Source organism: Oratosquilla oratoria, chromosome 14, assembly GCF_046742065.1.
Source record: "Oratosquilla oratoria isolate Oo_2021 chromosome 14, ASM4674206v1, whole genome shotgun sequence".
NCBI classification, from domain to species: domain Eukaryota; kingdom Metazoa; phylum Arthropoda; class Malacostraca; order Stomatopoda; family Squillidae; genus Oratosquilla; species Oratosquilla oratoria.
Window position 1 is genome coordinate 65,587,181 of NC_134790.1, and position 14,320 is coordinate 65,601,500.

The window sequence follows — 14,320 nt, forward strand, 5'->3', positions numbered from 1 at the left end:
GTTACAGCCAGGGTGCGCTTGAGTTGGTCTTTGTAGCGCAGTTTTGGGGGTCCTCGTGGTCTTGTTCCCGTGATGAGCTCACCGTAGAGCATTATTTTTGGAAGCCGGGATGGCCCCATCCAGGCCACATCACCTGGATGTGGCCTGCCCAACGGAGGCAGTGGTGGATGGTGGCGGCTTCAATACTGGTCATTGATACTCTGCTTAAAACTTCAATATTTGTAGTGTGGCTCTCCCACGGGATTTTTAGTATTTGCCTTAATTTGTTTTGCTGGAAGAGCTCCAGGCCTTGGATGTCGCTCCTTTATAGGGCCCATGTTTCGCATGCATAAAGGAGTGTGGAAAGCACTATTGCCCGGAAGACTATGATTTTAGTGGACAGGGTCAGTGCATGGTTGTTGAACACACGACCTCTGAGTCGACCATAGGCGGAATGGGCTGCCCTGATCCTATTTTCCACATCACTCTTGCATGTGGGAGTAAATGTTAAGATACTCCCCAGATAGGAAAATTGTTCCACTTCTAGTGGGTGTTCATTGATAGTGACGTCGGCGTTTCCGAGTATCTGACTAGGTGGGTGTTGGATGAGAGCTTTGGTCTTTTCAGTGTTTACCTGCATCCCAGAACGTTCATATGCAGTATTGTAGTTGTCGGATGTTCTTTGGAGGTCCTGTGCAGTCTGACCTGGGGTGGCATTGTCGTCAGCATACTACAGTTCCCGTACTGAGGTCAAGGTGGACTTTGTTCTGGCGAGTAGTCGGGGGAGATTGAAAGCCCCTCCATCCATGCGGAACCATAGGTCAATTGTGGGTGCGTCAGGTGGAATTTCATTTAGCATAGCTGCAGTGTATAGGGAGAAACACGTTAGAGCCAGCACACATCCCTGTTTGAGGCCGCCATTGATAGGGAATGGGCTAGAGAGAGAGTTTTGGTGGCAAACTCTACCGACCATTCCGTCATGGAGGGCGTGTATTAGAGAAACAAAGTCGGGTGGGCATCCGAACCCGGCAAGAACTGCCCACAGAGCAGGACGAGGAACTTTGATTGTTCCATAAATTATGGTTCCATCTTGAAGGTGTTAAACGGCCCGGGATGGTTGAGAGCCCCAGTACAGAATTCCAATGAGGTCTGTGATAGCTTCTCACCAAACTCCTGTGAGGCGTATCGCCTGTCTGTGATAGCATCAAAATAATTATCATTTAAGTGTAGGCTATACACATTTATGTCTCAATGATGTTTCGTTCTTCGGTTTCGCCGCGTAAAGCATCTGGTACAATCCCGGCGACTGCCACTTGCCCTCGTTGCCCGGGCTCAGAGGAGGCCGAAGAAGACGATTTTGACCGGATCACCGTACCTGCTCTCTCTTGACTGGTGGATGATATACGCCTCAGCAACTCCTACCTGTAATGTTATAGTCAATATGTAGTATTATGAATATTATGATAAGGGTTGCTAGGCTGGATGGAGTGAGAGTCGAAGAGGTGGGGAGGGGGGCGGGGGTGGAAGGGGAGTTTGGAGGTGGGGATAATGAAAGAGTGTTGAGATTGTTTGGACACAAAGAAAGAATGAATGGGGAGAGATTAGTGTAAGAGGTGTGGAAGGCGGAGGTGGAAGGACTGACCAAGGGCAGCGAGCGAGATGCAGAGATGACCCGTCATCCAGGAGAAGAAAAAAAAAAAAAAAAAAAAAAGAGGGAAGAGGGTGAATGGGAGTGGAGTATGTGGGGATGGAATGGGTGGAAGTGTATTTCCTGCCTTCGTTTTTTGGATACCTCCCTTGCGAGGGGGAAATAGCCATTAGTATATGTATGTATTTATGTATGAACATTATAGAGTCTACCTTTAACCATATCTCTATATATCTTGCTCTTTCTCCTTCTTTCCCTTTCATTTTTTCTCTTCCTCTCTCTATCTCTATCTCTATCTCTCTCTCTCTTTCTCTCTCTCTCTCTCTCTCTCTCTCTCTCTCTCTATATATATATATATATATATATGTATATATATATATATATATGTATGTATATATGTATATATATATACATTGTGTGTATGTATATATGTATATATATATATGTATGTATATACGTATATATATATATACATTGTGTGTATGTATATATATATATATATGTATATATGTATATATATATATATATATGTATATATATATATATATATATATATATATATATATATATATATATATATATATATATTTATGAATGGTAAGAATGGAAAGACACGAGTGAGAACAAGAGACTTTATTCCTGACCGGTTTCGCCTTTGAGGCTTCTTCAGAGGTAATATTCACAGAGAATGAATGCATAGGTATTTGTAGCCTCACACCTGACCCCACATGACAACCAAGCCTAGCAACACACGGAATCCCACCCCGCGTCCCTCATAAACCACAGCAACTGCCCTACAAATACCTATGCATTCATTCTCTGTAAATATTACCTCTGAAGAAGCCTCAGAGGCGAAACCGGTCAGGAATAAAGTCTCTTGTTCTCAATCGTGTCTTTCCATTCTTACTATTCATATACCTGTCATGATGTCATAATATATATGTATATATATATATATATATATATATATATATATATATATATATATATATATATATATCCTTTTCTCTCTTTCGATATTTCACCTCTGTTTGCCTATCTCTCTATCTCTTGTTCTAAGTCATTATAAGGGTCAAGTTCATCAGGGCATGGTTAGCAAAGCGATTAAACTCGAAACTGGATCCATATCTATTTCTCCCTCCTTATCTCTCTCACCCTCTCTTACTCTTTCTATTTCTCTCTTATTTCATCTCTATCTGGATCTCTCTCTCTCTCTCTCTTATTTCATCTCTCTCTCTCTTTCTCTCTTTTTTCATCTCTCTCTCTCTCTCTCTCTCTCTCTCTCTCTCTCTCTCTCTCTCTCTCTCTCTCTCTCTCTCTCTCTCTCTCTCTCTCTCTCTCTCTCTCTCTCTCTCTCTCTCTCTCTCTCTCTCCGTTTTGTCCGTCCCTCTCGCCAGGAGGCAATTAGAACTATTGCCTAATTCCGGGCTGACCAGCAACATGTGGTCGAAATCCGCGTCCGTCATCATTGCCCAAGCGGGAGGTGGCCAGAAAAGCCGGCTCAGGTGGTCTTTGGGGGGCGTCATTGAAATCGAAACCTGCTGAAGTCATTCCCTGAAAGGTGTTCTTGAGACCTTAACCCTTTTGGGTTGCCTCGGAGATGAGTGAAATAGTTTGGCGGCAGCCAAGATAGAATGAATAAATTGCCATCTACTCGTACTTAGGAAAAGTTTCGAGATGACTATCATTTCCCCGCTGTCGAGGGTGTGGCGCTGAGATAAAGAGGTTGGCTTATCGACGGGGGCCAGAATAAAAGGAAAAACCTTCACTCGACATGAGGACTCTATCGAGGCTGGCCACAATGCCTTACCTACCGAGTAGGGTGCCACGGAGATGAATTAAATAACTTAGCGGTAGCCAGAAAAGCAAATTATCTCTCTAAACTGAAGACGTTAATTGAGATAGCCCACTCAACCTCATAACTACCGAGAGAGCTCGAAGAAGGAGGTGAGGAGCCTACGGCAGGAGGCGCTTAGCTGCGACCGAAGCAGTCGCCTTTGCTTAATTAAGCGCTTGAGGGACTATTGGAGCAGGCAACAGTCTCTGCTGGGAATCGGAAAGGAGGCTAGTGGTTGCCCGAATTGATGGAGAAATGAAACCTCGGCGCGGAAGATGGTGAAGGAGCCGTCGCTGATTCTGTCAAAGTTACTAGTGATCGCCATATTATTTTCATTGGCGAGCGATGTCTTTAGTGTCCACCAAGGAACACGAGAATATCTAGGGGAAAAAAATCAGGTGGGGTGGTGGAGTTATTGATAGAATAGGTGTGGCATTCGTGTTTCTGCATTTTTCAATAGTTTTCTAACATTTGTAGATGCGCTTTGCTGAAATGCGTTTTGGAAATAGATTATTAGATATGGTACCTTCACTTCGGGTTTACGAGCATTCACATAATTGTAGAAGTGTCATCCAACATACTTAGTTCAACAAAAGGTTTACAGTTTCCATTAATAAATAAACACTGTAAAATAAGTGGCCGAAATCGTACGAAGCTGAATACGCCCAGGCCTCAAAAGTATATACCGTATTCAATTAATCTCTCCAATTCAGTTAAGTTACCTAAGGCAAGGTAAGCGACACCTTTTATCAATAACATTTTGCACATCCCTGGAACTGTTAAGGTCCTAAACGTTTGAAGAATTAACTGTTTAACTGGAAAGGGGAACCCAACCCTTTTCAAAATTCAATACAGTTATTAGGCGAGAATCTGAAAAAGTTAAAATAAAAGTATATTGTTCCTAATGAAGAGTTAGGTCTTGGGGACCATCTAGTGAAACCCAGGTATGTATGTATATATATATATATATATATATATATATATATATATATATAGATAGATAGATATTTGTAAAAGAAGGGAGCAGGTTTTCAATAATGCACGTTGAGTTGAATACGACAGCATTGTGGTAGTTATTCAGGTTTTTCCTCGTATTCTTAATTTTTCTGATTAAAATTCTGTCATTGATCGGGTGAACTGAAACTAGGTCTCCGTTTTCTCCCATTCAATTTCATTTGATTGTAGAGCTCAACGTTTCGTCTTGAGAAAGACATTTTCAAGAGTAAACTGCACCTCAGGGTTGAATAAAATCGTCAGGCGGGAACCAGAAAAAAATACTAAGGCGTCATCATTATCATCATCATTGGCATCATCCTTCATCTTCATCCTCATTATCATTATCATCCATGATTATCCGCCAGTATCATCACCATCGTTATTATCATCTGTCATCATCCACCATCACCGTCGTTTTCATCACCACCGCCATTATCATCGTCATCATCATCATCGTCATCATCATCATCATCATCATCATCATCATCATCATCATCATCACCACCATCATTATATCGTCACCACACAACACATGTTTACAAAAACACATATACACCCAGATCACTAAAGAAGCACTCCAAGACCGGCTACCAAATACCTTCCTCCAACTGACAACTCGAGGCATGAGCCCCACAGGAAAATCCCCTCCACGACAAACAAGAACTACTCTGGTACGACTGCGTTCAGGTCACCACCCATCACTAAGACATAGAAACAAACTACCTTCGATGCAACCACCACACAGAAGACACGGGACACCCAATCTTGCACTGCCCCATCCAAGCCACGCTCGGACATCATCACATTATTTCTTCCTAGGGTGACTTGTGGACCAGTCCGGAGGCTGTTTTCCGGGAGCCGGGGATCTCCGGCAAGAGGTCTAGAGTAAAGTATTGATCCATTCCACCATCATTCACTAATACCATCATCATCATCATCATCACCATCATCTTTATTAATACCATGATTATCACCATCTTTATCATTATTATCATTACCGTCTTCATTATAATGTATCACAATTCATCATAATCATCATCATCTATCATCGTCGTCCGCCATCAGCATCATCGTCATCATCATTGTCATCATCATCATCATTATCATCACTATCGCCACCATCGTTCACCATCATCATCGTCATCCACCACATTCACTACATCATTAGTATTATCTATCATCATTATTATCTGTCAATATCATTATCCACCATCATCATCCAGCACCGATACCGTATCATCATCCACTGGCACACTCGATGGAAGTGCAGGCTCATATGATATGAAGGGATCGTATGCAGGAACATGCTCTGGAGGCAGGAAGCTCCCTCTGCGCGTCGGACGGGATGCATGCTATGAAATGGTGGTGATTGCAATCAAATTCTGATTTCCGAAGCGTGTGGCAGAGTTAGTAAATCCAGCATACAAAAATGCTTACGTAGAGGGCACCATACCCTGGAACAGACCATGTGTACAATTTTTTCCCATCAAATTTCGAGAGATATGTGCACCCATTGGTATACGAATATCTGACAGTTTCCTTCTTCTTTTTTTAAGTGTTTATTTGCTTGTTTTTTATTGTCATCTAGGCACCGAGTAGACCCTATTGTAGTTAGTAGCATTTTATACTTAATAACAGATATACAGAAGTGTAAGTAGATGTGGGAGTATGAGTGAATATGAAGCGTAGCAATGAAGGTAGTGATTATGGTAAAGGAAAATTCATACGATGACATGTACAAGAGGCTGGGTAGTAGTGAAAGGAAGAGAGGACTTTACCGGTTTGCCTGGCAGAGACTGAGCTGGACGAGGTGAGTAGCTTGTTAAAATGATGAAGGATACAGACGGAAATGTATTGGCAAGTGAGGGAAGGGTTTAGAAGTGTAAGGAGTATTTCGAAGAGCTGACGAATGCTGAAAACGTGAAAGAGAAAAGATTGGAAGAGATGGAGGTAGTCAATTACGAAGTGCAAGAGATCATCAGGAATGAAGTGAGGAAGGCCATGAAGGGTGATGAGTCACTAGATCCAGACAATTTACCAGTGGAAACATGGAGAAGGTTAAGAGAGATGGGCGTGACATGACTAACTCGGTTGTTTAACAAATTCCTGAAAGGCGAAAGAATGCCGGAGGACTGGAGTAGAAGGGCGCAAGTTTTGGTTTTCAAAAACAAGGAAGATGTACAGAGCTGCAGCAACTATAGAAATGTAGAGTTGATGAGGTAGGCAATAAAAATATGGGAAAGATTGCTAGAAGTTAGGTTCAGAAGATTAATAAGGATCGATGAAGAGTAATTTGGTTTCATACCAAAGAGGAGAATTACAGACGCTTTATTTGCATTGAGAATGTTAATATAGGAGCGCAGAACTGACCAAGAGTTGCACTGTTTGTTTGTAGACTTAGAGAAGGCTTATAACAGGATTCCGAGAGTTGTGGTATCACGTGAGGGAGTCAGGATTGGCAGAGAAGTAGATGAGTGTGGTTAAGAACAAGTATAACGATAGTGTTACAACAACGAGGTGTGCATCAAGGATGACTGAGGGTTTGATGGTGGAGGTGGAATTATACCAAGGATCAACCTCTGAGCCCTTTCTTGTTTGGACAGATTAACAGATGAGATTCGACAGGAGTCTCCATGGACACTAATGTTTACCGACGACATTGGTATGCGGCGAGATCCGAGAGGAAGTCAAGGCAGAGCTGGGGAGATGGAGATATGCATTAAAGAGAAAGGGAATGGAAATAAATAGGTGCAAGACAAAGTACTTGTGTATGAATTAGAGAGATCGCGGGGGGAATGATGAGGCTGGAAAATGTAGATATGACTAAGGTCAATGAATCAGAACACAGGTTTACACAAAGTAATGGAGAATGCAGACTGGTTGGAGAGTGGGTGGAGGAAGGTGGTAGGAATCATTTGTGACAGAAGCCTTTATGATAAAATTAGATGGAATGTATATAAGACGTTAGTGAGGTCAGCCATGTTGGATGGTTTGGAGACAGTAAAAATGACACAAGGACAAGAGGCATAGTAGGAGGTAGCGCAACTGAAGATGTTGCGTTTTCCACTGGTAGTAACGAGGCTGGACAAATTTAGAAACAAACATATTAGAGGCACGACACACATTCTTCAGTTTGAGGACAAAGCTAGAGAAGAGAGAATAAGAAGGTTTGAACATGTGCGAAGAAGGAATGATAAATATGGAGGGAGGATGCCGCTGAAGATGGATCCACTGGGCAGGAGGAAGAGTAAATTGAAGAGAAGGTTAATAGATGTGGTGAAAGAGGTACATACGGATGGTGGTTGTAACGGAAGATGCAGAAGACAGAGTAAGGAGAAAACGGGTGATCCGCTGTGGTGACCCCTAATAGCCGAATGCTACATCAGAAGTGTTAATTTCCCGTTATATATTTGAAAGTGTACTGGTACCGTACCTGAATCACCATAATTTGGTCAATATTGAATACATATTTAGATTTATCAATTCTGTTTATCTGCACATATCTAGTAAATTTGTGATTCTATGATACTTCTTGAAAAATTACTTTCTAAGTCATGTAGTAGTGGAGGCCATGACAGTTGGGAATACTCCTAAAACAATATGACGTCATGACGGAGGTTCACAAAAAATCAAATAGCTGTACGGAATCTGACCCGAAAAGACGCTTGCACTTCCTGGAAAAATGTGAAATTAACTGGAACCCCAGAATGAAACTAAAAGAGAAGAAAGTTATTTAAAAGTAAAAAACATCGGAGGCTCCTTTTATAGATCTTAGATTTGAGCCACAAAGTGTAGCCATCGGAAAAGAATCTGCATATCGATTAGTCATCGAAGATTTGAAGCATCACTTGTTCAGAATGCCGTACAACCAAGAGGCAACCGGTAAACTTAAGACAATTTAGTGTGTGCATTATAGTCTGAGTCCCTACTAGACTCCAATGGTCTTAAATCACGTACTGGACCCATGATTGACAACTATTATCTTCACGGTTCAGAGATCACAGCTTTTAGATAATTCGGCCTTTGGATAATGCTTTTACACACACACACACACAACACGCGTACACACGCACACACACACACACACACACACACACACACACACACACACACACACACACACACACACACACACATACACGACTCGCATGGCGCAGTGGTAGCGCCCGCGGCCGCCACTACGGCGGTCCGGGTTCGAATCCTACCCAGGGCTGAAATAATTTCAATATCGCTGTGCTGCGAGTTGTTACTCCAACTCTCTTGGGCGGGAAGTTGGATGTGTGTGTGCATGAAAGGTCACTGCATTATCCATAGATCGGTCATATATGAGCTCTGAGCTCTCTTCCGGGAGGGAAAAAGCTGTCGATCACGAGTCCAACACGTGATCCAAGACCATAGTGAATCACACAATTCCTTTATTCAAAGAGGATAGCAACGGCGTGTGTGTGTGTGTGTGTGTGTGTGTGTGTGTGTGTGTGTGTGTGTGTTTGGATGTTTGAATGTATATGACATGGGATCTCAAGCTCTTGGCATCCCGTCTCTCTTTATTATTATTATTCTTTCACTTCTACGGTACACAGAATGGTACACGAGGCCTTGAACCGCCGACCGCGCACCTTCCCGGCCACGCCACCGAGATGCATTTTGCTTGTGCGTCCGTCTGTTCCTGCACTCTTTTCCATTGCCTTCATGTACAGTCACTCGAAAAAACTCGTTGGGGTCGTCCTTTCTGGACGGCGAGTCTGCATAGAGCCTCGAGGCAGCCAAGGCACGGACCCGAACGGCAACCCAGTAAACATTGCCAGAGAGATTGCCAGGGCAATATATGCTGCATTGAAAGTGAAAGAAGTTGATGAGGAGATATGGGAGAATTTATGCCTTAACGTTTCGACCCGCAGGGTCTTGATCACAAATCTAACAACTCAAACGTAACAGGATGTTTTATACACGGACGGGTCATCTTACGGGACGCTTCGGAGAGCTTGCTATTTTATTTGCGTATTCTTTTGTTATTAATAAGCTTGTGGCTTTTGCTAAACATATAAAGCCTTCTCTATGGTTAATGTTGTTATTAGTGTTGATATAAGCTGCCTCAATTGTCATAATATAGTCAATATGCTGCATTGGCGCAACATTGCCACGAGGTCTGTTGTAGGAGAATGGTGCTTATACTGCGATATTGGTACAAAGAGATCTCTAGTAATAACATTCGTACAACATTGAAACAAATTCACCTGCAGGTAGGGTCGCTCCAGCATTACATTAATGCTGCAGGAGATTCGAAGGAGAAGCAAATGGACACACAGACCCCCACAAGAGCAAGGACCTTTAATGGGAGGTAAACGGTGGGCGGAGAAAGGAAGTGGAGAGAGGGAGGGAAGGAGTGGAGAAAGCGGGGAGGCGGTCATTTCATCTTTGTCATACAGATCACGTATCAATGTCTTCGTCACGGTCACTTGCACAGGTTCTCGGAGTTCGTGAAAAGAGAAGTTGGGGAGTCTTCTTTCCTCAACCCCTCTCCAAACTCAACCGTGCTTCTCTTTTTCACTCTCTCTCTCTCTTTCACCCCTCCTCCTGTTCTTCCTCTTCCTCCCTATTTCTTCCCCCTAAATGTTTATATTTATACTTCTCTCCACCGTCCCTTATTTCTCCTACCGTTCCTCATCCTCCCATTCCCCACTCTTCATCCCCATTTTCCTCTTTGTATTTCTCTTCCTGTTCCTCCCACTCGTCCCTCCTCCCTTCTTCTATTTCTTCCTAATCATTTGTATCTTAATCCTCATCCTCATTTCCCCCTCTTCCTATTCATTATCTCTTTCCCTCTTCCTCCTCCTTTTCCTTCTCTTCCTATTCCAATTTTTTTCCTATTTTTCTCTTCGTCCTTCTTCCCATCCTCCCTTTTTTTTTATCCCTCTACCCTTTCTTTCTACTTCCCTCCTCTTTTCCTCTTCCTTCTCCTGTCTATCTTCCCTGGATGGGAGTCTGTATTTTAGGGACTTTGGTAATGGTGCCGAGATAAGAGGGAGGGAGGAGGGTGGAGGGGAGTGGAATATATAGGAAATGGAATGGGTGGGAGTGGTTTCTATGCCTTTTTCTTTTTTGGCTACCTCCCGTGCAAGGGGGAAAAAGCCTTTGGTATATGTATGTATGTAGGTAATACCCCTACAGGTCAGTGTTGTAAAGCATTTTTTCATGGCAAAAGACAAATATCCATTCGAAGAAGAAGGATGATTAGTTTTAACCCCTTTTACTCCTCCTTTCTGTTGCCCTACTTAAGTCTGACCGTTACATCTTCCGTGAGTGCCTCCTCCGCGCGATATCGCTCCAAAGGATAGAAATGTGCTTTATCGACGACGGAATGCAATACCCCTCTTCCCCCTCCTCTTCTTAATCCTCCTCTTCCTTCCCCTCCTCTTTCGTTTCCTCTTTTTCTTTTTCTTCCTCTTTCTCATAAAAAAGAATGAAATAATAATGATTTTTAAAAACATGATAATATGGTAATGGTAATAATGATAATGATAGTAATGGTAATGATAACATGAATAGTAGATTAAGTACCGGAACAGCCATGCAAGGACCAATAGGTCTCTTGCTGTTCGTTTGTACATAATAACTCCTTGTAACTCTTCATTCAATTCGTCTTCGTTCTCCTCTATTTCCTCTTCTTTCTACTTCTTTTCCGATTCCTCCTCCTTCTCCTCCTCCTCCTCCTCCTTCTCCTCCTCCTCTACTTCCTCCTTTTCCTCCTCCTCCTACTTCCTTACTTGTCCTCCTCCATTTCCTACACTCGTCCTCCTCTTGCTGCTGCTGCTGCTGCTCCTCCTCCTCCTCCTCCTCCTCCTCCTCCTCCTCCTTCTCCTCCTCCCTCCCCGCTCACCCTTCCTCCTTTCCATTAGGTCTGATATTTTGTATTGGTACATCTGGGACTCGAGGGAAAATACTCGCACCTCGTTATTACTCGATTTGGCGGTTATATATCAGGTTTACACCGTCGACATAGTGGCGCTCCAAGGCAGAAGTACATTTAACCTCTCCCACGGCGTTATGGTCTGGTTGTTAAAGTTTGCCTTGGCACTCCCTTTATTTTAGCTTCCGCAGTGGTGTGTACATTACTTTCTTAGTGACCTCAAATGCCTCATTTTCTGAAAAGACCAGCAGGCTATTTATATTTTCTGTTTCAGAATTGAATTTCAGTCTTGTCGTTTACCTGCGCCGTGACGTCATGTCTCACTTCACTTTGGCGTGATTCCTACTGTGAACTGTGTGGGATGGTTTTAATTAAGAAGTGTCACAAGAAATATAGATAGGAGCATCGCATATGTACAAAGCTTTTAAAAATATTGTTTGTGGAAGCAAAAATAAGGTGAATGCATAAAAAAAGAGAATAAAATAGAATATCTTATAGACTTATGTTGGTGTATACACATATCCAGTAAAATAGTATACTATTTCTCGTAGTGCCAATAGTTATTATTCACTACAAGGCATTTACGACTTACATATGATAGTGACGGCGATGGGGGGTAAGCCAACACAATTAGAAGGACTTTATGGTACCCTTAATCCACGAAGTGATTGAGGGGTTTCTTTAAGCTGACTAAAACCGTGTGGGGTCAGCCAAACTAAAATCCTTAAAGTGGTCTACTCGCTTTAAAGCGTCAGCCTAGATATCTTTGTCGTGGTTTCACCCATGAAAGCATAGAAGGGCTTCTCTCAGCTGAATAAAATAGCCATGTGTTAGCCTGAGCGAAATCTCTAAGGTCCCTCAACACACAAGGGATGGTTGAGATTCTCGCTGTCCACCACGAGAGGAAATATAATTTGCACGACGATATTCATATTTTACTTTGGGAATCACCGAATTTTCATGGGGTCACGGGGATTTTGAGGTCTTCAGTTTTGTACTGATAATTTATCGTAGGCTAAACACGCACTTGTGGGGGCTGTTGGGAAGTTTCGTGTCAAGAATCGAAGGTGAGCTGGAAGATGGGGGTAGTGCCGTGCACACACACACATAAAGTTGACTGAAAGGGAGGAAAGGGGTGTTTGTAATAGGTTATAATATGTAGCTCTCTTTCCCTCAGTTTACCTCTCTCTCTCTCTCTCTCTCTCTCTCTCTCTCTCTCTCTCTCTCTCTCTCTCTCTCTCTCTCTCTCTCTCTCTCTCTCTCTCTCTCTCTCTCTCTCTCTCTCTCTCTCTTTACCCCACTTTTCCCCTACCATGGACGCTGGCCGTGACGCGTTGTTATCTCTCTTTTTCTCTCTTCCCCGGCAGCTATGGGCGGACGAGATCCTGAAGATGGCCTACAACCTGTTGGCCCAGAACTCGTCCCCGTTCACCTTCCTGCGCAAGGCCCACACCCGACTCACTCTTCAGACGGACAAGAACGGGAAAATCCCCGTCAAAAAGTAAGTTCAAATACCCCCCGCGCTCCCCCTCCCCTCCCTTCCACTCCCCTCCTCCCCCCCACCCCATACGCCCTCTCCCGTATTACTTGTACTTTTGGACACTACCTTCTTTTCCTCCTCCTTATCCTCCTTCTTCTCTTCCATCTCCTGTTCCTCCCCTCCCCCTTTTCATTCTCTCTCTCCTCCTCTCGACAATTCCCCCTTTTCCACCTCATCTTCCTCCTTCATCTCTTTCTACCCACCCTCCTTTCATTCCCTTTCTCCTCCTTCCCCCCCCACCTCTCCATTAGTCCACCCTCTCATCTTCCCCCACCTCTTCCCTTCCCCATGGCTCCCTGCGTTCTCCCTTCACCCCCTCCCCCTCCCCCCTCCCCCCTCCATCTCCCCGTCTATGAGGAGAGTGCATTGGCTCTATAGATTTTATCCAGTCATTATTTTAGTGACTATAACAACATCCTCGGAGACTAGAGTCACACGACGTTCATTTATGATTTCAGGCTACTTTCCACTCTGAGAAGAATGATGATAATTTTTAACTTCTACTGACCTACTTCAGTTTCTACTGACCTACTTCAGTTTCATTTCCTACTTCCATGACTTTTTTTTTTTTTTTTGACGATGTGATCCTCAAAAATAGAAGCACTAGTTATCTTCGATGAAGTTACTGGTACTACCGTCCCACCCTTATATTCAATAATCTGATCCTGTCATCGTCATCGACGACTTATATATTCGATCTTGCTGCCACCAGGCGATTTTATTCAGGCAAGGAGGACCCTCTTGGGTGGAGCAGAAGGAATTAATTGTCTTCTTTCACCGTCCCTCCTTCTTCCCTCCCTGGTCCCCATTCTTCCTTCCTTTGTGTCCGCATCCCTCAGTATATCTGTTCTTTTTCACAGTCTTCGTTTCAGCCCAGCTACTATATCTTTACTTCCGTTGTACTCCCTTCCATCGTTCCATTACTCTGATTTTCCGTCCTTCCTTCATTCCTTCATTCCTTCATTCCTTCCTTCCTTCATTCCCATCCTTACACTCTCTGCAATTCTCTTGTCTCCCCTTTATCCTCCTTTTCTTCTTCCTATTGTTCATCTTTATCCTCTTTCATATCTTCGTTCTCATTCTCATACTTCTTCCTCTCTTCCGTCTTCTTTTCCTTCTCCTCCTCCTCCTCCTCCTATTCTTTTTCTCCCTTTTCCCTTTCCCTCCCCCAACTCTTCTTCCTCTTCGTCCTTCTCCTCCATATCGTCTTTGACTTTCTCCTCTCCCTTATTCCTTTTCCTCTTCCTCCTACTCTTTTTTCCTCCTCCCCCTTTTCCCTCCTCATCTTCCTCTTCTTCCCTCTCCATATCCTCTTTCACTTCCTCCTCCCCTTCCCCCTCCTCATCTTCCTCTTCTTTCCTCTCCATATCCTCTTTCGCTTCCTCCTCTTCCATCTCCTCCTCTCCCTTACTC

General features: G+C 43.4%; 1 protein-coding gene across 5 annotated transcripts in view; it reads left to right on the forward strand.

Annotated features, from left to right (window-relative positions):
* Positions 1 to 14,320, forward strand: part of Plc21C (Phospholipase C at 21C) — a 952,170-nt gene that overhangs the window by 599,896 nt on the left and 337,954 nt on the right. For all 5 annotated transcript variants that reach the window (XM_076198141.1, XM_076198143.1, XM_076198142.1 and 2 more), the window contains exon 5: positions 12,735 to 12,868. In XM_076198141.1, the coding sequence (XP_076054256.1) occupies positions 12,735 to 12,868 (134 nt within the window). The remainder of the gene's footprint in view (positions 1 to 12,734; positions 12,869 to 14,320) is intronic.